Source organism: Ambystoma mexicanum, chromosome 9 (genome assembly GCF_040938575.1).
Source record: "Ambystoma mexicanum isolate Mex_15411 chromosome 9, UKY_AmexF1_1, whole genome shotgun sequence".
In the NCBI taxonomy this organism is placed as follows: Eukaryota; Metazoa; Chordata; class Amphibia; order Caudata; family Ambystomatidae; genus Ambystoma; species Ambystoma mexicanum.
The window spans coordinates 236,927,771-236,953,479 of NC_090931.1; the positions used below are offsets into that span (position 1 = coordinate 236,927,771).

At 45.4% G+C, this 25,709-nt stretch overlaps 1 protein-coding gene across 5 annotated transcripts in view; it reads left to right on the forward strand.

The window, feature by feature from the left end:
* Window positions 1-25,709, forward strand: part of MSANTD2 (Myb/SANT DNA binding domain containing 2) — a 257,973-nt gene that overhangs the window by 55,107 nt on the left and 177,157 nt on the right. For 3 of the 5 annotated variants that reach the window (XM_069614534.1, XM_069614533.1, XM_069614530.1), the window contains exon 3: window positions 9,002-9,082. The exons of the other annotated variants lie outside the window; for them this stretch is intronic. In XM_069614534.1, coding sequence (XP_069470635.1) covers window positions 9,002-9,082 — 81 coding nt within the window. The remainder of the gene's footprint in view (window positions 1-9,001; window positions 9,083-25,709) is intronic. 5 annotated transcript variants of the gene reach the window in all.

Sequence of the window (25,709 nt, forward strand, 5' to 3'; positions counted from 1 at the left end):
GGCCTATAGGAGTTTGATTGATGACGATCACGTCCACATAAAGTATCGAAGGTATGCTCCTACCATTTATTTTTGAAGGAAAGGCGTTTACATGCTCCTGACTGCTATCCAGGTCTGATAAGTATACATTGAATAATATTGGGGCGATGGGGAAGCTCTGTCAGCCCCCTATACGTATTACTATGTTTTGAAAAATGGCCCAATAGATTCAATCTGACGTGCATCGTAGTCGAAGACTACAATTCCTTTATTGCATGCAACGGGTGTTGGGGCAGTTCCACTTTTTCAATTTCATCCATAATCTTTCTCGATTTACACTGTTTTATTTTTTTTAAACATCTTTTCATTAAGGTCTCATCAGTTACAACACCACCCAATCAACACATTTCATGGTACATTTGCCCCAGATGTCCTTCGGTCGGCTCTCGCTTGGTTGGGTAAGCACATATTGTTCCTCACACTCATTGATGTATGTTAGTTCTCGCAAGAAAGTGTTCATGGTAGGGAGCTTTTCCATACTTTCAATATACATTTCTTAGCAATAATACAGTATACATTAAACAGTCTTCTGACTTTTTCCGAGCATTTACCGATGTCCCTGAACAGATATTTTTGGGGAGACATGCGGAGGAATCTGTGTGACATCAGCCAACATGGCAGCCACGTGTTCCCAAAACCGTGCCTCTTCCGGGCATTTCCAATACATGTGATAGGATCCCGCTTGCGGAATCCCACATTTGGGACAATTGCCTGAATCGTCTGGTGTGAATTTAGCTACCTTTGCAGGCGTGTAGTGTAGCCTGTTGAGAATCTTGAATTGTATCTGGCGTAGTCCCGCATTGAGGGATACCTTTTTCGTGAGTGCGCAATATCTGCTCCATTTGTCGTCCGGTACTTGCATTTCCATTTCTGTTTCCCATTTCTCTTTCACCCGGTTGGCCGTGGGTGTGTGGATCTGTATTACCTTATACAATTTGTTGATACCCATCCCGTCCTGTGTTGTAACCAGTTGTGTGCAAGGGTGAGAGGTGGGTTTGTCAGGGAATAACGGCCAGCATGCTTTATGCAGATCTCATTCTATAGTACTGTAGTATACGGAGTGGGCCTCTTCCCACGCCTCTTATGAATACATCAAGGGTTGCGAACTTCCCCTCTATATACATATCTCCCACTTTCATCTCTCTGTCAGGGTCCCAGGCCTCCTGTATACTGGTATCAAATGTAGGGGGGATGTTTGGATAATTCCAAAGGGGAGTCTCGGGGTTATATGGCATTTCTATATTCAGTCTTTTAAATATCGCCCCCGAGGCCCTAACGGTGCAGGGTTGCCAGTCATTTGGTCGAAAACAATTGGTCGACTGGACAACTGGTCGAATCAATTTGGTCGAAAACCAAATGGTCGAATTTTTTTTTTTTTTTATTTTCACCCCTTTTTTTGTTTTTTTTGGGGGGGTCCCCCCCAACCCCCTTTTTTTTCTTTCTTTTTTTTTTCTACACGAAAACCCACAAAACACATATATAAATAAAAAAAAAAAAATTCGACCATTTGGTTTTCGACCAAATGAAGTCGACCAAATTGCAGTCGACCAGTTTGTAGTCGACCAAATGACTGGACAGCACGGTGCAGCTCACAGGGTCAAATTCACATGCATCTCTGACTGATTTGATGTCTGTGGGTGCACTGGTGTATTCCTCTATCCAAGTGTGTGGTGAATTATCTACCTCATCATACCAGTACATCGCGAACTGAGCCTGTGCCACTATGCAGTAGAGCTCAAAATCTGGCGCCGCTATCCCCCCTGTTTCATATGGTTCTGTCATCTTTTCCCAGCTGATCCTGACCCACCCCCCTGTTCCAAAGAAACACTGCCATGGACCTAAGCCTGGAGAAGAATTGCCTTCTCGGCCATATAGGGATATTTACAAACCCGTATAGCAGTTTCGGGAGTACTATAATTTTAAGGATTGCGATTCTGCCGTGCAATGAAATTGGAAGGCGTCTCCAGACCTGTAGTTTGGTATTGATTGTTTGCAGGGCCAGTTCATGATTGTCCGTATAAAGGGTTTGCTTATCACCTGAAACCAACACCCCCAAGTATCTAATGTTTCAGTCCGCCCACTTGAGGCCGCATGTCAGAGGAGGGTTTTTCGTGGAAGGGGCGAGTGGGAATACTTCTGACTTGGAATTGTTTATCGTGTAGCCGGAATACTGTGCAAATTCGTTAATGTCTGTCATGATGGGGTCGATGTTTTTTTCGGGTTCGTGGACATATAGCAGAGTGGCGTCCGTGTACTGTGATATTATTTGGGTGGCTCCTTTCAGTGTTATACCCCTTTTGTTATGTCTCAACCGAACTGCAGCTGCCATGGGTTCTATTGTTAAGGCGAAAAGAATGGGAGAGAAGGGACACGCCTGTCTGGTTCCTCTGCCCAGCTCGAACAGCCCAGACATGGTTCTGTTTGTGCATACTTTCGCCCCAGGGGCGGTGTATAGCAGTTTGACATATTTGATAAAGTGGGGGCCCACTCCAAACGCCTCAAGCACCAAGAAGAGGTATTCCCAGGAGACTGAGTCAAACGCTTTTTCGGCATCAAGAGACACTGGGTGTAAAGGGTAGCATGTGGTTCGCTAGCACCTTCGCAAATATCTTAACATCCACATTTATCAGGGATAAGGGTCTATACGATGCCATATCTTGTGGCGGGCGTCTCGGTTTAGGCAAAACCGTAATTATAGCCTCTCGCATTGTGGGGGGCAGTATTAGCTCACCCAGGGCCTCCTCCCATAGTTCCAACATCACCGGGACCAGCTCCTCCCGAAAATCTTTATAAAATTCAGCGCTCAGTCCATCTGAGTCCGGCGCTTTGCCAGATGTGAGCTCCTTGATTGCCTCAGTAAGCTCTTTTGCTGTAACGGGCTGCTCTAGTATCAATTTGCTCTCCTCTGGGAGCTTGGGGAGGTCTAGCGCCGCGAGGTAGTTTCTAATCTCAGCAGGGGATTTCCTATCTCTGTTCGTATAGAGATTTTTGTAATATTTAACGAAGTTGTCATTGATTCCTTGTTAGTTCGTGATTATTTCATTCTGCGCCGTTTGGATTGCGGCAATCAGGATTGCTTGTCTCTCTTGTTTGACCAAGTTGGCCAACATTTTCCCTGCTTTGTTACCCTCACCATATCTGCGCGCCCGGGTCGGGGCTGCTATGTATTGTATTTCCCGCTTTACTAACTTGTCGAAATCTCTAAGGAATTTATGTATTTTGGCCAGTGTGTCCCTGCTATGTGTGTGGCTATACGTTTCTTCCAGTTCGTTCAATTCCCTCTCCACCCCTCCAGTTCCGTGCGTATGCCCCTCAATAGACCAGTGGTCTTGGACATCAAGGCCCCTCTCGCCCAGACTTTAAATGCTTCCCATACTGTTGATATCTGGGCTACCGACCCAACATTGTCTGTAAAGAAGTTAGCGATTTCTTCATGCAGGGTTTCGACAACATTTGGGTCACTAAGTATACCTCTAGGCATCCTCCATCTTCACGCTGCTCTAGGGGCCTCTTTCAGTATAATCTCCAGTATGACCGGGGAGTGGTCTGATAGCGTACGGGGCAGGATATCACAATTTTGCAGCGCTGGTGCCATGTCTGAGGACACCAACCAATAATCTATACGCGACTCACTGTCATGCACAGAGGAGTAGAATGTATATTGTTTGCTGGTTGGATGGAGTACCCTCCAGGCATCAATCAGGGACATTTGCGAGAGGATCTGCTTCAAGGTCAATGCTACTCTAGGAGGTGGTCTGTTCCCTTTGGAAGATCTATCCAGGGCCTGGTCTATCGCAACATTGAAGTCTCCCCCCATATGACAGTGGTCGCATCATGATTAGCAAGGATCTCAAGCATTTGCAGGTAAAAATCAGGATCGTCTAAGTTCGGGCCATAGGTATTCACCATGGTTATTTGTTTCCCCGCGATTTCCCCCCAGACCAGCACATATCTTCCCATTGGGTCCGCTAAGTGGCCCTTTTCAAGAAAGCCCAGTGAGTGGTGTATGAGGGTGCACACGCCTCTGGACTGTGAGGAGTAGCCAATAAGTTCTCATTAACCAATTTCTGTGCGTGCATTTCTTGCACCATCAATATGTGTGGCCCATGCCTGGTGACATAGTTGTCTACCTTCCTGGCTTTCATTGGATTGTTTAGGCCTCGGACATTCCATGACATTAGTATTATTTTTAACCCATCACCCATTTTTCATGTGAACATATCGTAGATTACTGCATCGACCATCATCATGCAATTTATTAACATCTAGGTGGCGTCGGCGCCTGCGAGACCATGTTTCATTTAACATACAACTTTCAAACACACTTGCTATTCCCCCAGACTTAAACTCTCCTAGGTGGTTGCAATTGTTCAAAACAACCCCCCCTCCCCGCCCCTCCCTCCACCCACATCATCTGCCCCAACTTGACGATGAACCCTGACAACCGTTAGCAACATTCCTGAGGGTACTACGTTGCATTACGAGGCTACCCGACCGGCTCACCGCCCGCTTCTCAGTACTTGGAGCCCTCACGGGGCCAAGCAGTTCAAAGAATGATACTTGCATGTGTTGTGTTTCGTAGCTGGGTTTCAGTCTGCATCTGCAGGAGGGTGTCTCCTGTTCTGGTCCGGTCCACGACCCTTAGGAGGCAATGGAATGGTGGCCTCCACATAGGCCTGGGCTGCAGCCGGCGTCTCAAAGAAGTGTGCCCTCCCTCCGTATTGGATCCGTAACTTGGCTGGGTATATCAATGCATATGGGACTTGTCTTGCTCTTAGAAGTTTTTTAACTGGCTCATGTGACCTACGACTTGCCTGGACTCCAGTGGCAAAATCAGGGTAAATGTGTATACGGTTTTCCTCGTAGTGTAGTGTCCCATGCCAGTCGAAGGATCGTGTCTCTGTCCCTATAATTTAGCATTCTTGCAATTATCGTGCGGGGCGGTGCTCCAGGTTTCGGCACCGGGGCCAGTGTGCGGTGTGCACGTTCAACGAAGAAGTGGTCGGAGAGGGAGTTTGCTTCATAAAGGGTCTGGAGGAGCGCCTCAACTCACATTTCCATTTTGTCTTTGCTGAATGACTCCGGAACCCCAACTATACGTACATACGTTCCTTCTTGAGCGTGATTCCAAATCCTCGCATTTGTTCTGCAGCCTATTCAAGTTCTCCCTGAGCTGGGCAATATCTTGGTCATGTCGTGCGACTGTGCCTCTGTTAATCTCAGGTCTTTATCAACTCTGGTTTTCAGCGTCCCTATGGTCGTTACAATGTCGTCCAGTTTCACATTCGGGGACAAAAAGCCACTTTGGACTATATTTGTCAAGTATTCAACCCTGTCTCCATTCTCCGCACTCGTCACAGGATTAGTTGTCGGCGGCGGTTCCATCTTGTTGCCCCCCACCTGGCCGCTAGTATATGAGTTCATGGGCCCTTTCCACTTAGCTCCTACTCCATCAGCCATCTTGTCTTGCTTCCTCGTGTTCCCCATGCCCCTGTGGTCGACAGTTCAGGCAGCCGCGGTACTTCGAGGTCCACACGTGTAGCTTCAAACGCAGCCAAATCACAGCCAAGGCTCAATGACCCACACACCGGGGTCGCTGGAGGAGTTAGTCAGGGATATATCTGCCTCATCTTGTCCCCTCAATGTGTCCACCTCACAGGCGAGCCCTCTGCGTAGAGTTCGTAGGCACCTCTGCACCTCTGCACCCCTGCTAGCTTGTTGCACTCCCGCAGGGAGATAGGCCGTTTAGTCGCCACCTGGCTCGCCGTACAGCTCAACAGTCAAGCGGGGGCCTTGGGGGGCTGCGTGGGGCGTCCGCGCAAGGGGCCGGCCTTTCCTGAGTTGTGTGTCGGGAGGGCAGGGTCTGTCTCGCCTTTAGCCGCAGGTTTCCAGCGGCGTGGTGTTGGAGCCGCTGCTCATCTGGTAATAGCGACGTTAGACCGTTTCTCCATGGCTGGTGTAGGTATGAGAGGGAGAGGGGAGCCGGGTTGCTCCGCCGCAGCTCCAGTTGTTTTTCGCGGGCTTCGCTCTCTATGGCCCTTTTGGCTAGAGTGTCAGCGGCTCCCAGTAGTACTCTTCTGGTTCCCGGGGTCGGCGTGCGCCACAGCCCCGCTCCGCTGAAACTGCTGAGCCGTATATCTCCGCAACCAAGGCACCGCCCGTTCGAGGATTTTCAGTGCAGATGCTGCCACCCCCGCCACATGTTCCGGTCTGCTCAGCTCCCCGTTGCGGGCTCCGAAACAGGATCAATTTGGTCAACGGGTGATTCTCGGGCTGGAGCGTTCTGATCAGGCAGCCATTTTCGAACGTGCGCAACAGCGCCCCCTCGATTTACACTGTTAAACACTTGCTCCAAATCCACAAATGCTAGGTAGATTTAGTGCCCTATTTGATAGCCTGAAGTTTTAACAAATTCAGAAAGAAAAGATTTAGGCTAGTTCCCACCCCTTTGATTAACCCCGCCTGACAGGGATACAACCGGCCTGCTGGAGTTGATCATGAAATCAAATGGCATAGAATTAGTGAGGCAAAAAGTTTCCCCAAAATATCCAAAAGGACGATGGAGCGATATTATTTTGGATCCACCCTATCGCCCTATTTGTATTTATCAGGACACGGCAGCCACGAGTAGCTCAACTTTAAGATTAACATTTCAATATCCTCTTTATCCAAATGAAAGCATTATTCTCCCTGGTTCCCCAGCTCTGTTATCGCTTCCAAAGTTAATGGGAGCAAAGTGGTCTGTGAAATGATTAATCCATTGCTCTTCTGAAACTGCATGGACTAGCAGCGCTGCTTTGGATGTGCCATTATTATTAAGTCCCAAAGATGGCGCAGATTTCTTATGCAGTCTGCTCTCGACATAAGCCCGGCTGCAGTCTTTGAGCTTTAAATGATATCGGCCAGTTTGTCTACCTCTGCTTTCTTTTTTTATTCAGATCTTCAATCAAGTGTCTCAGTAATCAACTTAACTTTGAGGTCTCTATGAAGGGCATTCCTTCCCTCAATTAGATCTTTATTATAAATATGCTTGTTTCCGAAAATCCAGTCTGTTGTCTGTTATCAGATTCTTCAAACTCCACAAGTACAGAAGCATAGTTCAAGGTAGATCTATCCTCATCTATACCTTCCTTCAATTTTGATAGAATGTAAGCCCATTAATCAGTTTGATAGATGGCCTATTTCTACCTTGTGAAATACGCATATCATCAACCTCTACTTGTTTATGCTCTCTTCCCTTTCCCCTCCATATCAATTTGAGAAGAATATGGTCACTGTTCTTCATGGGAACCACAGACAATCAATCTACATGAGAGAGTAGGCTGCTAGATAAAAAGTAGTCAAGGGAAGCCTTTAGGCAGCCCAAGTTGTTTTTCCTGGGATATCCTGCCTGATCTCTCCATTCAACATATGAAGCTCCCTAGTCTCTACTTCTCACATCCAAGCTGCCCCCCCCCCCATCCTCCTCTTGTAAGGGTAGAACACTGGCTTTCAAGAGCCTTATCGGTATACCATTTTCATCCAAGCATTTAATATTGAAATCACCACATATCATGATGTAAGGATCTTTTAGACTTATGCGGCACTCTTCTATTAATTGGACCCATTACACAATCGATAAAATATACAGGAGTTATGTTTGCAGTATTCTAGTAAAGATTGAATACAACACCCAGTCTAGTTCTGCTTGGGTTATCTTGGTTAATTGCAAGAATTAGCATTTTGACCCACGGATTTGGGTTCAGCTGAATCCCATGCCCTGTTTTAATTGATGTTTGCAGCCCTGAATGTGGTGTTCCCTTGTTGCCTTTTTTTGCTGGATTTAAGAAGACAGAAAATCCATCACATGTTGGAATATCCTGGAGCCAAGTTTCCTGAAGACGCAAAATGTCAGTGTTCCAAGCCAAGGTCATCCTCATTAAATTAATGTAAATAGCCACGCGTATTCCAACAGCCAGCAATAACATCCCCACAATCCTGCACCGCCTCGCCCTATTTGTTACGAGACAGAACTAATGCTCCCGGTAGCGATGCCCAATCTTGGGACGACTTACTAGGGATGGACTATCAAAATTCCCATCAACAATCCTTTCATAACCTTTTGTGCATGAAAAGGTCACTCCTAATGGGGTAATAGCATTTGTAGTTGCCTCAGCGGCTCGCCATCAAACCTTTTGTGTATTGTTTTGAAATTCCTAGTGTAACTGACTTCAGAACATTTTGGAGGTCCCGCTTGTGCCAATGGCAATGTAGGCTACTCCTTGTACCTGGTTTTCACAGACTGCTTCCCCAAAGTATTATCCTTAAGTTCAAAGCCCAATGATAAAAATGCTGAAGGCGATTCCCACAGGGCCATTTTACACGATTTGATTTTAGATGTAATCTGACCCAATCCATTCTTGCCTCTGTCACAAATTCCACCACTAAGTATCCTCAGAATCTATGTAACATAGTTTAGAAATGTGGTATAATCGACTCAGACATTTCTCCAATTCAAAATTAGGCCGTCATCTGAAATGAATAATCGTTCCAAAGACAATGTTATGCCCCAACCTTTGTCATTTCTTTTTTCGGCAATGTTCTCATGTGATTTATAGCCAGAGGCACTAAAAGCGAGGCTGACTTTCTGCCCTTCCGCTCTGTTTTAGAATTTGGGCATGAATTGGAAGCGTCGAAGCCTTTCGGCTGAAGATCTATCCGCCCCTCTCTCAGTAGCGACATTAGTGGGTGAATGCACCATAATTTCAGTCGCTACAATGTTTGTAATTTCCTTCACTTCCAATGAATCATTTAGCGAATCAATGCAATAGGTTGAAAAAATTCAACGAACCTTCAATTGTTGTTTCACCCTCTTGGGACTCCAGCCCTTGGTCTATAGGCAATTGATCCGTTAAAGATGATTGTCTCGCTGAATTTATTTTGACATTCAAAGATTCTTTCCGTTTCTCCTTTGTTTATTCAGGAAGGACTCGATGTGAGGACGGTGGTGTTCTTAGATTCCGGAGAAATGTTCTCGAGCCATTTGATAGTACTTTCTTGGCTGGTTGAGTATTTTTCGATTTTGATTTTGGGGGGCGTGGGGTGGACTGCAAGCAAGATTATTTTAGGGCATTTCTCAAAGATTGGAAGGGGCTTTTAAGCAAAATGTGATTCAGCTAAAGGGTCTACTGAATCTATAGCAACCAACATTTATTGATCCAGTACTGTAATACAATGTACAGGGGCCGTCATTGATCCTACGGTCACCAGCTGCAATGTGTGGGAATCTTCAATCAATATCAGCTTCCTTCTGGGCGGCTGTTCTGACCTTATTTATAGCCTTCCTTTGAGGTATGTTTTTGTGCTAATATGTAACACAAAGATCATTTCCCAAGTCCTGCATCAAAGTCTGAGTGTCACCCGTATTACCCAACCCACCATCATCCTTGGTCTGCAAATTCAAACCCAAGTTCCTTGAATCGTAACATGTTTTCAGCCATTTAAGGGATTCCATTACCGCATCCATCAGGATGTTTTTATCCATCAAGTCTCCTCTCGCCAGATCACATAATCTCCCCTGCCATTGTAACGATAGCTCAGCCTCATGGTCCAGCCTTTCTTGCACAGTTGTAGTAAATGATTCCAAGATCATTAGCTTCGACTTTATCATTGCAAGCAATGCAGCCTGATCTTTGTAGCCGTCATTCATTTTCTCATACAGTTTTAGGAATGAGGCCAGCAAAATGGGAAGAGCTGACATTAGAACCTGCTGAAAGATGATTGTCAGAGGAGGAGGGAGGTGGGATGGGTGGGCTATTTTACATTAGGGTAAAAAAACAAATTGTTTGGCGTTGTCAAAGCAGATGAGGTGGATTAAGCAGAAAGCCCATTCCGAAATGTGCGTGCTGGTTCCGGAGGTGTGTACTGTGGACAGGCTGGATGGTTTACAGATATTTCTGGTCCAACGTTCTCTTCATATGCTGATGTTACTACAAACAGTTCACCAGGGGCAGCTGCCCCTGTTAACTTCATTTCCACTCTGTCCAGGAGAACTGCTTGTTATCTCTACAAAGTCATTTGTTCTCCCCTGCCATTCAAGGCTTACTTTAATTGCAGCAATGTTCCTTGATGCATGCACTGCCAAAACTGAAGATACTCCCTCAGTTCCTGTGATAAGCTCAGGATTGTAGGCAGGCGTCCTCGGCTCTTTTAGTCTCTTCATGATGTTTGAACATTCAAAAATGGCAGCCTCTCGCCCAAACCCACAGAGACCTCTGGGTGCTTCTGTTTCAACACTTGTTCAGGTGGCAAGATGGGGTGGGGACACATATGCAATCGCAATTAAAGCATCTGTTTCGCCAACACTTAACCCCTCAAATCGCAGCGCATGCAGATTTGCAATTAATGCCCTCCCCCCAACACATTATCCGCCACCAGTATCTCCATGTCTGTTAAATCAGCGGCCATAACACAGGCCTTCGGCAAACAGTCTGGCATCAGGTATGGGGCAAATTGCTAGTGGACACTGCGGGGGGAATCACTAGTGGACACTACAGGGGTAATCACAGCTAGGCTTTCCTTGGTGCAGGGGCAGATGCGTCCTGCAGCTTCAATTTTCACTGAGTATGCAGGCCACCAACCTCCATCCTAAGCGACACCACTGTTCGACAAGAGTCCCACAACTTCTCCAACAATCAGACAGCCCACCTTCGGCCTGACTGAGGGCGACTGAACTAGTCTAGCCAAACACCACGAATCGGCCCTATGTGTCGGCTCAGCTTTTGACGGCTCCCTCAGTTGTTTAAATAGACAGTATCAAATAACAGTCTCTGTGCAAAACAGCCACAGCAGGTCAGCTCTCTTCAGTCCCTGAGGCTGACTGAACTAGTCTCGCCAAACTCCTTGCACCATTTTCATGGTCTCCAGGTGCTTAGGGGGATCTGAAAAGGAAGGAGGGTTAGTGGGATGAGGGATAGCACAATAGAGCTTTTTTCTGTTCTGTTGGTAGCTTCAGTTCGAAAATGGTCAATGTGTGTTGAATTTGCTTCTGATGTTACGAGGTAGGTGTTGCTTTGATGTGTGGGTCTATATGGGATTGTTTTATGTGTCTGTGGTTTAATGCTGGAGATTTAAGAGTGAGATTACAGAGGATGTGTGCCATTTGCTGTGTGCTTTCCGGTTTGTGCTCTGGTAGGGATATGTGTGTGTTGTATTTGACGGTTGAGCGGCGTGTTTGTAGGAACTTAGAAGGTTTTTATTAGGGTTATTGGTGACCGAGTTGTGTGCATTCCGTAAGTTGCATTCTTTTGTTTGGGCTGAATTCCTGATTTTGCACTTTGTCGAAAATATGATTTTTTTTCGTTGGGCCAGTCCAGTTTGCTTAAGTTCGATTTGGTTTACAAAGTTTTTTGGTGCCTTTAACTATTTTCTTGGTCGTTTTTTTTTTTCAGTAGTGCTTCCTGTTTACGTGGGTGAGTTATCGAGACATGTTTTAGTTTAAAATTTTAGGGGGGTTCTGTTGTTCGTAGTTCTTTCCAAAGGTTTTGTTGAGATGCAAGAGAACACCGATTGACTGTATTTCAGTTTTGAGTATTACTTCGGTTGAGGCGTACATCATTGCTGGATCCGAGTGTTTGTTTTGATCTGTAGATTGAGATTTATTTCTGTATGAATTCTGCTCCTTTGCCGTTTATTAGTCTGTGCTACACAAAGGGTTTTGAAGTAAATCCTTTTTTGACTGATAGCCAGTGTAGTATTCTCAATGCTGGTTTGATGTGTTCTCTCTTGTTCAGTCTGAGGAGCAGTCTTGCCGCTGGGTTATGTGTTTGTTGCATTTTGTTGGTGCTGTAATCCGGCATTCCAAGGAAGATGCTTTTGGTGTAGGTAGATGAAGCATTTCTTTATGACTGCGTTGACTTGTGCTTCCAGATTTAGATTGTGTTCTATTAATATTCTGAGATTTTTAACTACTTAGCTTCCGGTTGGTTTCCCATTTCGCTAGGACATGTGATGTGATTCTGGTTCGAAGGATTGTTGGGCATGATCATGATTTCTGTTTGTCCACGTTGAGCTTAAGCTGTTGGTGGTCATTCATTTGTATATTCATGTGAGGCAGTTGGTGAGGGAATGGTCTTGGTCTCCACTAGTGTTTATTTTATATATATGTTTCGTCCACTTAGTTGTAGCAGATTAGTCCATGTCTTTTGATGAGTGGGGTCATATCAATGTTGAAGAGTAGCAGCGAGATGGAAGACTTTTGTGGGACCCCACTGGTTGGTGTACGTGCTGCTGGCTTGAAGGGGCTAAGCCAGGTTGTTTCTTTTAGGAAGGAGTTTACCCATGGCAAGGCTGTGTCGATCATGCCTATTTCTTGAACTCTTTTTATGACAGTTTTGTGGTGGACTACGTCGAAGGCTGCTGAAAGGTCTACTAGTATTAGCGCTGAAGTGATATTATGATAGTGTGGGGGTCGGGTGGTTGGGACTGCAGGAGTTTGTTTCAGATCATGACTTCAAAGTAAGAAGAGCATGATTGATTTGTGTGGAGGATGTACTCCAGTGTATGGAAACTTGTCAGACCACAGAATAGCATGCACTTCTTTCATGAGATTGGCTGACATCCAGTTTGCAAGACATTTGGGTTAGCTGGCGCAGGCAGACTTTTAAGCACTGTGTATTGTGTCTCTAGGAAGCAGTACTCGATTTGGGGGCTGGGCCTTTCGGTTTTATATTTTGTTATACAACAAAAAATCTGATTATTGGAGAAAATAAATTGCTAAATTAGGTGTACACACATTTTATTATGTAGACATTCTGCTCGTAGATTGTCAAACTCTTAAAGCCTTTCCTGCTCCTCTGTCCCATTCGAAAGCCAGCTTTTAAATGTCTATGTACAATTATATTCCACTTATTGTCCTTCTGTTCTTATTGCTTTACACACAAAATAACACACTTATTGCCATCTGGATTACTATTATCAAGGCACAAAATTAAGACTGAATAAGCAGGAGTGAAAAGCAGCTCCTAGGTATCCAGCATTAACCATTGACCAGGAGGAATGAGGAGCTGGTACATAACGTTCCATAAATGTAATCTCCATATAAGATCATTTTGTTCATTATTTATGACCCCATATGCTTTAAATGGTGTTTAGCTGTGTCCTGATGTTTGCCACGAATGCACACATTTAAATTCATATAGGTGTGTGTGTTCGGCATCCGTTGGTCTGGTAGCCAAAAGTACCCTCTGGTAGCTGCTGCTTTCAAGGTTAACCAGGCTCTCGTCTCTGATTAAATCTTGCTGTGCTTTGAGGTTTTACTATTGTGTTGAATCCTGCCACATAAAAACCGTGTCGCTGTTTAAATCTTGCTGTGCTCTAAGGGTTTCCCATCGTGTTGAATCCTGTTGCCTTAGAAATCCTGCTATAATTTAAAACCTTGCTGTGCTCTGACGTTTTGCTTTTGTGTTGAATCCTGCCACATAGGAATGTTGTCACTGCTTGAATCTTGCTGGGCCCTGTGGTTTTCGCTATTGTGTTGAATCCTACTGCCTTAGAAATCCTGTAACTATTTCAAACATTGTTTTACTCTGGGGCTTTTCTACTGTGTTGAACCCTGCCACGCACTGAAAGTTTGCTACCTGCTCTAAAGTTTGCTACTCCTTGAAATGGACACAGCGATTGCCATGGCACTAAATCTGGCTGCAAACTGAATTTATACATAGTGATTGCCACCGTTCTGGATCTTGCTGCACTCCGAAGCCTAATATTGGGTAGAACCCAGGTGCCCAAAATCTGGACATCCACTTAAAATCTTGCCGCGCTCTGAAGTTGGGATTGGCAGTTCTCTAAACCTTGCCATTCTCTGAAGCTAGACCCTGTGATACTCGCTCTAAATCTTGCTGTGCTCTAAACTTAGACATTCTGCTGAATCCAGATACCACCTGGTGTTATACCCCGCTCAGGAGCTTACTGCACGTCCCACCCCTGCAAAGCATAGATGTTGTCTTCTGCAGTGACACACAGGTAAGGTAGCCCTCCACAACGTTAAGGTTGCATTCAGAATCCAGATAATATTGTGTTACTCCCACAGTACACTCTTCATCCACAACAACTTCTAAATCGGGCCTGGATCCATTTAACTTTGTTGTACTGAGTTACACCACACTGTATGTCCTCCCACAGCGCAGTTCAGATGTAAGGCTGGTTAAATCTTCAAGCTCTAGTATTGGGCCTCCTCAGGGAGGCTTTCACCCACTGCAACCCTGATACAACTACAAAATCCAACCACCACATAGTGTACTATGTCACTGTGAAGCAGATAACTACACAAGTCTCCACAAAGGGAGAGCAAAACCATCAGGAGAATAAAATGGGCTTAGGCCACTCACCAACACAAGGGGATCAGGAGCCGTAACAAAGAAACTCTGAGGCGGAAATACTACCATGACAGAGAGGCTTTGCCACTGTGAACCCCATTCAGGTTCAAAACCCCTAACGATGTGAAGCCCCAAGCCCCACGAGACTCGGAGATTGAGATACAATCACCACATACAAAACCCAAACCTAAAAGAGAGGCACAAGGCAAGATCACTGCGAGCAGGCGCCACTGTAACTGGGAAGGCATGTAACACGGGAAAACGGGAAACCTACCTATAATGGCACCCACCCCTGGAATATATACCACAATATACTATGATATAGCATAATTCAAATCTGTCTCTAAAACGGAGACTACAACTCAAAGCCACAGCGAGGCAGACACCGCTGTACACCACAGCAGACGGTCCCACAACTAATTTCAAGTAAAGAAAGTCACCCAGGAGAGCAGCTGCCCCTGGAATATATCGCAAAAACAACCCCAAATCAATAGACCTAGACCTGGATATAAGAAAGATAAACAGAAATAGGAAGGAAACCACACCCCGGCGCATCGAAAAACACTTAACAGAATTTGCAATACCGTAGAACCCTCTGCAGACACCACTAAACGGACTAAGTATACAGACCAAGACGAGAACAAAAACAGAAATAATATCACGCTACCTCTCCACCTACAACCGTATGACAACGGAAAACTAAACAACCGACATACAACCCACAAACAAGGGCCCAAGCAAACTTGGACCCGAACAGGATTTAAAATCACACACCACAACACACAGAACACAGTAACTTGAAATACATTTTTAGAAAGACCCCCAACATGAATTGGAGTCAAACCTCACTCCATAACCAATCGCACCCCGTACATATCCAAAGATTGGAAAAAGTACCACAAGTGCAAACAATCAACCTACCACTATGAATCAGAATTAAGAAGCGCTTCCATCAACTTGGAAAACTTGGTTGTAAAAAGATTACGTCAACACACAGGGATAATGAAAATTAACTTGTAAAACAACATATATGTCATCAAAAACTATTATTTCCAAATTGTTCAGAATATTGTTCAGTCTGTGCAAATATTGAATTGTATAATTTTTAATGTTTTGTATCATTTGAATGTAATCATGTATCCTCTTTTCCAACCACACATTATTTAAACTAGGACCTATAAACCAAGAAATTTGAGTATCATTTAAATTAGAATAAATTTAACAAAACGAAATTACTAGTAAAGTAAGCCTCTCAACAAGTAAAATATCCACCAAGATGGCGGCGATACGTTCATAATATCCAATAAAATGAAAGTATTAGTAAAAGTAGGTCTCGCAGTAAACAACACATACACCAAGATGGCCGCAGCACACTTTTGGAGTGTCTCAACGTCATCGCGGCATGCGCACGCAATGACGTCATCACGCGCCAAATTTAATTATAAAAGTGGAACGAAATGAGTCTCAACAACCGCGGATCCTGGCGACCATGCTTAAGGCAATCGGACCTGGCAAATAGCAAGAAGATTAAGGTAAAGCTTTACCTCTTTCATCCTTATTTTTTACTTTTAGATTACCCAAACCTAGCCACGTTGTAGAAAGGAGAGAATAGCACAACATCTATATAAGTAAAATAACTGGTCCTTCTGAAATTCTTTTCAGATTTATCAATTTTGGCACAAAGGAAACCCACTTTCAAGTCTTGTAATCAAAAAACGACAATTATTTTTCAAAAAAAGTGAACACAAAAGGGTGAGTTAACCTGAATATTTAATTCAACACAATAGAGTTCCTCTTCTTTAGTCTTTTCCTATACAGAGATGATACAAAAGCTCAAGAGAATGCATTAATAATGTGTAAAAGGTGAAATTATTATTAACCAATGTTGGGTTGAGCTCAATTTTCAATAATTCTGTATTCTAAATGACAACTATTTTTTCGTGCAGAATCTCTCCTGAGGAACCACGGCTAAAAGCTGTGGTGAAACACGTGTTGGGAGAATAAAAGCGTTTTCATGTAAACTTAGATGACTGGAATGTATGAAACTAACACATGAAGAATAAAACCATTTATGATTTTAAAAAACTAAGTCTATCGTATCACATCGGTGCAGGAGTCGCACAAATTACAAGTGACAACATATGAGGAAAAACTTCCATCAACTTAATCAAACTCCTCAACGTAGAGACAGGCCCCAACCACAATGTCGGCAAACAAAAACCTCACCCTCGAGAGAACCCAAAAAAACGCCACCCCAACTGAAGTGCAAGTAAGGATAGGCAACAGCAAATGAGGAAGAACACACAAACTACACTGCATCCTACTTAACGTAAGATCCATGGCCAAACACAAAGCATAGATTTATGACCTCCAAATTGAGGGCGGCATCGAAACACTCTTTTTCACAGAATCATGGCTATCGGACAATAACAAAACAATCGCCCACAAAGCCATACTAAACAACTTCAAACTAATAGACACCAACAGAGAAAAGAAAAGGGGAGGTGTATTGCAGTGGCGCACAAAGACCACATCTGCACCACAGTACTTAACCCAACTTACATAGAAGACTGCAAATCTCACCTAATGAACATCAAGCTCAACGACCAAGCCAACTTACTGTTCTTCCGTCCTATAACCCAAATTTTGCAACAAAACTCACTGACTCCATTGCCAACCTTTCCACATTTCATAACATTATTTTCCTGGGAGATTTCAACATCTTCGAAAGAGAAAGAGAAAACTGAACCACAGCAAACTCCCTCAGCACCCTATTGCAAACACTCCAGTTCAAACAAATAGTGAATGGACCCACCCATGGTACTGGACACACCTTTGACGCATTTTTCTGCAAAGACAGACGCTTGACTACCGCCCCACCAGTGCCGGTCCTATGGAGTGATCAACACTTGTATTATAGTGATTTAAATAGCACCTTTTACAATTACTATAGTCTCAACACCCTTGTGGTGGAAACGCCCTCGAGGACCGAAGTCCAGGTATGGGAACATTCTCAGAGGGTTAGAATGCATGTGTGCATTTGGGCAACATTCGAGATTAGATGGGCTGGCTAGGCTCCAGTAAGCAACCCAAGAGTTCATGTATGTGGGCGGATGCTGCGGGTGGTTACGAGTGTGTGCGAGTGCAAAAGACTTATTATGTGTCCAGCTAGACCGAATGTGTTATAGGTCGTGGCTGCATTCTAATGTGTGTGGATGGATAGCCATGCCTGCGGCAGCTGTCCACACAAGTGGTGTGTTTCTATGTACCTAAAGCTGAGATGGAGCATATCTTTGAAGTCGCTGTGTCATTAGATTGTCTGTGGGGAAAAAGGTTACCTCTCTACCCTTGTAGACTGTACTAGACACTATGGAGAGGCTACCCTCAAGTCTTTCAGCAAAGTCAATAGACTGGCTGTCCTAGGACATCTTCTAGGCGTGACCATAGGTCTAGGAGATGAGATTCACCTAGCTCCATAGACAGGCTACCTTATAGGATCTTTAAGGGCAATGGAAGGGTTACCAATGTAGATCTTTGAGTGTAAAGGGTGGGCTAACATTAAAGGTGCACCACAAATGTCCACTCGCAGGTCAATCCAGTGCCACACACTGGCGACCCAACCCCCCTGTCTAAAGAATACTGTTCTTCCAAGTACAGTACAAGTAACCGCCTTGGCAGTTGTTCAAGTGAAATGTGACTACTAAATCTACAATGTGAGTTCTTCATCAGCATTACTAGTGTTAGCCTTCACAGTTCTGGGTGTATAATGCCTATGTCAAACTACCTAATTCATTCTAGTGAAATACAGCTTCTAACCCAAGTTCCTCAGGTACACTCGGTACTAGACATGCCCACATTTCTTCTAAGTGCAATGCAGTGCTAGTTTTCAGCTATTCAAGTAGAGTGCATGTGATGACTTGGACAATTTGCTTCAATCGCAACACCCGTGTTCATCAACATGTGCAGTCTTCCAAGTGCAATATAATTTCGTACCCCCATAATCCATTTATGTGTGACACCTTTCTTAACCCCGAAAAACTATCTAAGTGAGAGTGGCAGCTTTCCTAGCCCCACAATCCATCTAAGTGACATACATTTCCCAGCCCCAAGAGACCATCTAAATGTAATACATTTCCTACCTCCAAAAGTCCAACTATGTGTGCCACTTTTCCTAACCCCAATAATCCGTCTAAGTGCCATACAGTTCCCAGCCCTAACAAACCATCTAAATGCAATACGTTTCCTACCTCCAATAATCCATCTGAGTGCAATAGATTTCCTACCCTCCAAAATACAGCTAAGGATAAAACATTTCCCAACCCCAACAAACCATCTAAATGCAATACATTTCCTACCCCCTAAAATCCATCTGTGTGACCCCTTTCCTAGCCTCAATAATCCATCTAAGTGTAGATCTAAGTCCATTGCTGGAGCTAAAACTAGCTAGCGGTAATAGGTCTTCCAGGCGTCATGTACAAGCTATCATATTGCATCTTCTAGGCTAGATCGATTGGTTGTCTTAGTATCTTCCAGATGTGATATTGAGGCTCCCCTTTATTTGTCATTTGCTGGCTGTGCTTATACATAAATGCGCATTGGACGGCCTAATACAAGGTCTTCTAGGTGTACCGAGAGGTGAGTCCAGAGGATAAGGTATCTTAAAACCTGGTTCGAGTAAGGGAAGGAACTCTTAAGGATTGGGGTATGTTTGGTAGTTTATATACTGGGCTGTTGATGTGCCCAGTGTATTTAGAGGGGTGTGTCCCTGGACGGTGGGCAGCCGTGATTACAGCCGGCCTTTGCCCAGAGGAGTGTGTCCATCTTCCTCATTGGGGCATTGCGTTAGCAACATTAGGTACAGCATAGTATGTCTGTAGTCAGTGAGTGATGTGTGTAGAGAGTGGTCTGTGGTTTCCAGTTTGCGAGACAGGGCCTCAGATCATGTGCTTGGGCAGAGTTCTGCACTGTTGTGGCTTGGCGATGTAGAAATGGCCTTGCTGATCCGTGTTATGCTACACCTTGCAGAGTGACCGGTTTGAATAAGAACGCAGTTGTGGCTGGGAGAGGGAGGATGTGATGGGCATTGGGTGTGGACTCCATTCCACTACACCACTGGAAAAAGCCAGGTTTGTAGGTCCTTTTTGAAGGAGAGGTAGTGTTTGTTTCAGTGGATGTGTATTGGAAGGGAGTTCCAGATGAAGGGGGCCTGGATAGAGAAAGCTGATCCTCCCAGTCTGGTGGAGTTGTGGGTGGCAATTTTGGAGGAGTGCCGAGCCTGATCAGAGAGATCTGGTCTGATGGTAGCAAGTGATCTTGTCCTGGAGGAAATCTGGTCCAGAGTTATGGAGGGTGCAATGTGTGATGCACATGGGTTTAAAGGTGGTCCATCGGCCGATAGGCAGCCAGTCTAGTACTCTGGGGGTAGGTGTGATATGTTTTCTGGGTGAGAGGCTGAGGAGTCTGGCTGCAGAGTTTTGGATTTGTGGAGTTTCCTGAGTTGATGTGCTCTAAGCGTGAGAGAATGATGACGTGTGTTGCAGAGAGTCTCTGAGGGTAGGATAGGTAAGGGAAGACTCGCCTTGATGTGTTGGGAGAGGGATAGTTCTGAGTCCATTATGCATTCCAGATTTTGTACAAAGGTGGAAGCTGCAGATGGGGCTGCTAGGGCGGGTGGCCAGGGTATCAGTTGGGAGGTGAGAGCGGATTTTCAGCATAGTAGTATTTCAGGTGGTTGGCTGCCATCCAGTGATCGATTGCAGAGAGGCAGGCGGAGAGGTCAGGTCAGGGAGATCTTGGTGTTTTTGGGATCTTGAAAAGGATCTGGACATCCTCTGCATAGTTATAGCATGATAGGTTGTGAGAGCGGATGAATGCTGGCAGTGGGTTGAGCTAGAGATTGAAGAGAAGGGCTGACGAGGAGGCTCCCTGAGGGACTCTTATTCGGACAGTGGGAGGGGAGGAGGTGAAAGGTGGAAGGAGCATGATTTGCGGTCGAGTAGAAAGGAATGAGATCCATTTTAGAGCAGAGTCTCTGATGCATTGTGCGAAGCCTGGCCATGGGAATTGTGTGGTCAATGGTGTCAAAAGCGGCAGATAGATCGAGCAGGATGAGTACAGCACATCCTTCCAAATCAGCTGTTCAGCTTTCGTCCCTGATGGAACGAACGGATACGGTTCCTCGAAGGGGTCTGAAGCGAGATTGGGCTGTGTCGATCAGCAAATTGGCTTATGAGAACGGGCTGAGTTGCTTGTAAGCAGTGCAGTCTAGCAACGAAGCAGGTGTTGGAGATAGGTCTGTAGTTTGATGAAAGGAGGGGATCGAGTGTAGGTTTTTTGAGAAGGGGCTTGGGATATGAGGTTTTGAAGGCTTTTGGGAAGATAACCGATGAGAGAAAACAATGTTGCTGGTGCATGTTGTACTTAGGGAGGTTTTAAGAAGTGCAAGTTTAGTGCTAGGAGTTTTAGGAATTCAGAGTGGGGGATAGGTATGAACGAGGACAGGACTGGCCGAGTGAGCCGGGGAAGGATAGGAGAGGAGGGATTTGCGGGGCTACCAAAGCTAGTGTGGAGAGGAGGTGGCAGTGTCTCTCCATAGCAATGTTGTGAAAGTGGTCAGATAGTGTGTTGCAGAAAGCTTGGAAGTGTGGTGAGTGTGTTGCAGAAAGCTTGGAAGTGTGGTGAGTGAGGAGTTGAGCAGCTCGGATTCTTGAATTCAGTGATGATTTTGTGGAGTTCCCTGCTCGGGATATTGGAGTTACAAATCTGTTTGGCTTTTCTTATTTCGGTCAGGTAGGCCCTATTTAATCTTGCACACATGATTTTACTTCGAGATGTGGGGTTTGTCCTCTTAAGTTTGCTCTAGGCAAGGCTTGATCGTTTTGAGGGAGGGTGTGTTCCACTTTAGGATGGGGCCTGATCCCTGAAAGTGTGCGTCTCGTCGGTGTGGGCCGTTGGGGGTGTCAGATCACTGGTGAGCCAAGGATTGAAAAGCTCAATGGAGGGGTATCCACACTGTGGTGGGAGGCCCTGAACAGTGTTTATAAGGCAATTTGCCAGATCAGGGTTTATGAAGACTTTATTCCAGAGAGGTACTGTGGGTCGGGGGCTATTGGTGGGGTTGGCAGGGCAGGAGGGGTCACCAGAAGTATGCGTGAGGTAGAAGAATATAGTGTAGTAATCCGTCCAGGTTAGTGGATGAGGCAGGAGCTGGTGAATAGGATCGATGTGCTGAAAAGGGCTTTGAGGGTGTCCTCTGTGGTGAGTTGGGAGGGAGATCAGCTGAGTCAAGCAGAGAGCTTCCAAGTTGCCAGTTTGCGAGTGGGTCATCGGGTTGGTAGGGGCGGCAAACCAGATGTTGAAATCTCCTAATATAGTGAGGGATGGATGCAGGATTAGGGTGGCTAATAAGAAGTCGCTGAGGGAGTTTGTGAAGTTCCTGTTATAGCCTGGATGCCTATATATGAGTAGGCAGCTGTTGGTGAGGGAGGGGAGACTGATCTTTACTAGTAATGATTCGCATTCAGAGTTACAGGGTAGATTCTGAGTGGATATGACTGAAAGATGTTGTTTGTGGAGAATGGCTAGTCCTCCTGCTCTGCTGGACCTATGTTGTACGCTCAGGGAGTAGTCCGGGTGGAAAGCCTCATGTGCAATCAGTTCGTAGTCATCTGTCAACCATGTTTTGGTGATGAATAGGCTATCAGGATTTTCATCGGAAATAAGGTTGAAATTTTTTTTGTTTTTTTAGGCATATCTGGCGTTAAGGATTATGCAGGAAAGCTGGTGTGGTTTCTGATGTGAGATTCGTTGGGGGAGGGCAGAGCAGGTTGGTGAAGGGGGCAGCGGAGAAGGCTAATGGGGAGGGAGGATGGTGATCAGTTGCTATGCTGAAGGACGGACAGGGTGGTGGTGAGTGGCATGCGGATGTTTCCTGGGTGGGAGGACATCTTGGCTGCTAGGAGGGGAATGTGGTTTTTAGCACGGAGGTAAAGCCGGCCAAGAAGGGGTTGGGAGTGGGAGGAGAGTTTTGGGAGGAGTAAATAGGGGTTTTAGGGTGGGATCCTGGGTGGGGGCCGAGGAGAGGACTGATGGTGTAAGGTCCTCTTTTGCATGAGGCTCGTGTGTTTAGGGGGTAGTTTGGTGCGGGTGTTGGTGTGGGAGGGGATGTTGAGCGAGGTGTGCTAGCCAGGGCGGCCAATGCTGCACTTATGGAGGTAAAGCACGAGATGGGGGTACTGAGAGTTGGCGTAGGGGAGAGGGTTGATGGGCTGAAAGGGGAAGAAGGGGGCCAGGTTGGAGTGTCTGGGTGTGTGAAGGAGGTGAGGGTTTCGGAAAGCAGGTATTGGTGGGCGGTAGCTGGTGCTGTTGTTCTGGACATTAGCACGCCAGTATGCTGCTCTGTTCTTGTAGTTGTGGGGGACGCAGGAGGAGTAGGCTTTAGAAGATGTGGGGGTGGGGAGACGCAGGATAGGAGAAGAGGCCAGTTTGGTTGGTAAGGGAGGGGGGAGTGGGTGAAGGAGGGGACCAGTGGGCGGTGGACTGCTAGTGTTGTTCTCGGGAGTAGAGCGCCAGAGTACTGCTCTGTTTCGGGAGGTGTGGTGGATGCAGGGGGAGTGGGTTTTTGAGGATGTGAGGAGGGGGTGGGATGGGAGAGGTGGTCAGATTGGCTGGTAGGGAAGCAGAGAGTGGGTGAAGGAGGGGGGGTGAGTGTGGAATTGGATTGTGGAGAGGAGGAGTCTGTGGAGGGGTGTGTTATTGACTAGGTTTTTTGAGCAGGAATGTTGCAGCTCTGACCTCAGCAGTGTGGGGCATGGTGAGGCACCTAGATTCAACAGACAATGTGTGGGAAAGCGGCGTCTAAATTCAGAACATGCAGTGCGTGGAGATGCACCTAGATTTAAACTCTACACTGTGTGGGAGAAGCACCCAGCCTCTATGCAGACACTGTGTAAAAATGCACATAGCTTCAAATCATACACCGTGTGGGAAACAACGGTGTCAAACCATGCACTGTCCAGAAATGCACCCAGATTCAAAACATATACTGTGTGAGTAAGGTACACCTCGATTCTTAGACTGTGAATAAAATGCACCCAGATTCAAAACATGCACTATGAGTGAAATGCACCTATGCTCAAAACCTATACTGTGAGCAAGGTACACTGTGAGCAAAATGCACCTAGATTCAAAAGATATATTGTGAGCAAATTACACATTGATCCAAACATACTGTAAGCGAAATGCACCTAGCCTCAAAACATACACTGTGAGGAAGATACACCTAGATTCAAACCATAAACTGTGAGCGAAATACACCTCACAAAGCATAAACTATATTTGCAAAATTGATTATTGGGAATTGCTAAATAACATATTTGATTAGCAATCCAGCCTAAATGAATAGCAATTATTTTCATAACTATTTTCAATGGGGCTAGAAGTTAATTGCAAGAATGTGCTTCAGCTACAGTGCCAAGACAATGAGCAAATAAAATCCCTGCTACCTTAATTCTGGTAATACATGCCACAGACAGCAATAATAAACGCACTTGGGGAACCACCAATAATGAGCACACCCCCCACTGGCGACCCATGCCCAACAAGCATCTTCAAAGAAATCCTCAACAACAGAACCCCAGCATCATACATCCGGCTTCTGATTAACCGATCTCTAATCACAGGAATTAAATCTAATTGAATCTAAAACCTTCAAATCCGCTTACATCAAGACCCTCCTAAAAAACAAAAACAGGAAGTCTTGAAGACCCCATCAACTACAGACCGGTATCGAATCTGCCCTACCCGGCGAAACTATTGAAGAAAGACGTCTACAAAATTCAACTCAGCCACGTAGAGACCAACAGAATACTCAACCACTTCCATGTCAGCTTCAGATACAGAGAGGAGCTAAATCATTGCTACTATCCATATGCAATACACAACCAAGGCGCAGGGTTCCTGAGAGACAAATTAAGCCTACATCACCCTACAAGGATACTCTGATCAAGCGACGACATCCGTTTGGAACCGAAAGCCTACAACAAAAGTAAACTTGGAGGATCTTCCTTCTGCCACCTCGCACCAAAAACTTGGAACGACTTACCAAAGGACATACGTAACACAAGAAATCACCTACTATTCAGGAAACTCCTCAAATCCTGGCTCGTCACCTCATAACTAGAAGAACGCCCACAGGGGGATATACATAGTTGACACAATGATGAATAAAAAAAACGATCTCCGGACCTCACTAAACAATGAACTACAAACAGAATCTAAGGAAGACATTCTACGACATACCAAGCTTACCAACAGAGCGATAGCTGTGACAGGACGAAACTAACGTTTGAATACATAGCTAGACCAGGACGAAAGGACAAGGACAACCACCAATAGCACCTTCACAAACAAGCTCAAACACATACAAAATACTGCTTCAAGGATACTGTGATGCATCCAATAGTCATCACTGATTCCCCGGTGGGAACCTCCCATGTGGCCAGAGGACGGTTACAGTTACTTGACCCTTTCGCAATTACATGAGAGAGGATCACATGGGAGGAGACAACTACCGGGGAGATGTTATGACGTCATTGGAGGGGTCACAGTGTTCCCCCTTTCCCATGAGAAAGACCCTGTTAACGATAAGAACATAATGACCTATTTTCAGATAACAATTCCTCCCTATAGAGGAAATCAAGAAAACTTTTCTCTGCATCATTCTAGACAGGCCCCACTTCCCCCCCCCCCCCCCCCCCCCAAAACACATAACTCACTCATAACACCTTTTGCTCTTGATGAGCCTTTAGGTAGAGTTCAGCATAAAAACCATTTAAGAATTAAAATTCCAAAGGTAACCGTGAACTCTAATCCTGATGTACCTTTATATGAAGTTCATAAAAAAAAACATCCCAGAGTTGAGATTCAATATGCACTTCAACTCCTGTAACCACTCGGGTACTGAGAAGAGGACAAGCAAGTTTGTGCAAAGTGACAGGAGCTAGCAATACAATACACATACTAATTGTTTTTGCAAACCTTCATTGAGCAGGATATTTAAAAATGGCAGTGACGCTATGGACGCTGTCTCTTTCCCTCTGTGACTCCCTCTGCCTCTCCCTTTCTGCCTCTCCCACTCTGCCTACGTCTCTGTCCCCCTCTCTCTCTGCCTTTCCATCTCCCAGCCTCTCCCTATCCCAGCCTCTCTCAGCCTCTGCCTCTGTCGCTCTTTCGCTCTCTCTGCCTCTCAGCTTCTGCATTTCTCTGCCCCTCCCTTTGTCTCTCTGCCTCTTCTTTTTTCTGCCTCTCTGCCCCTCT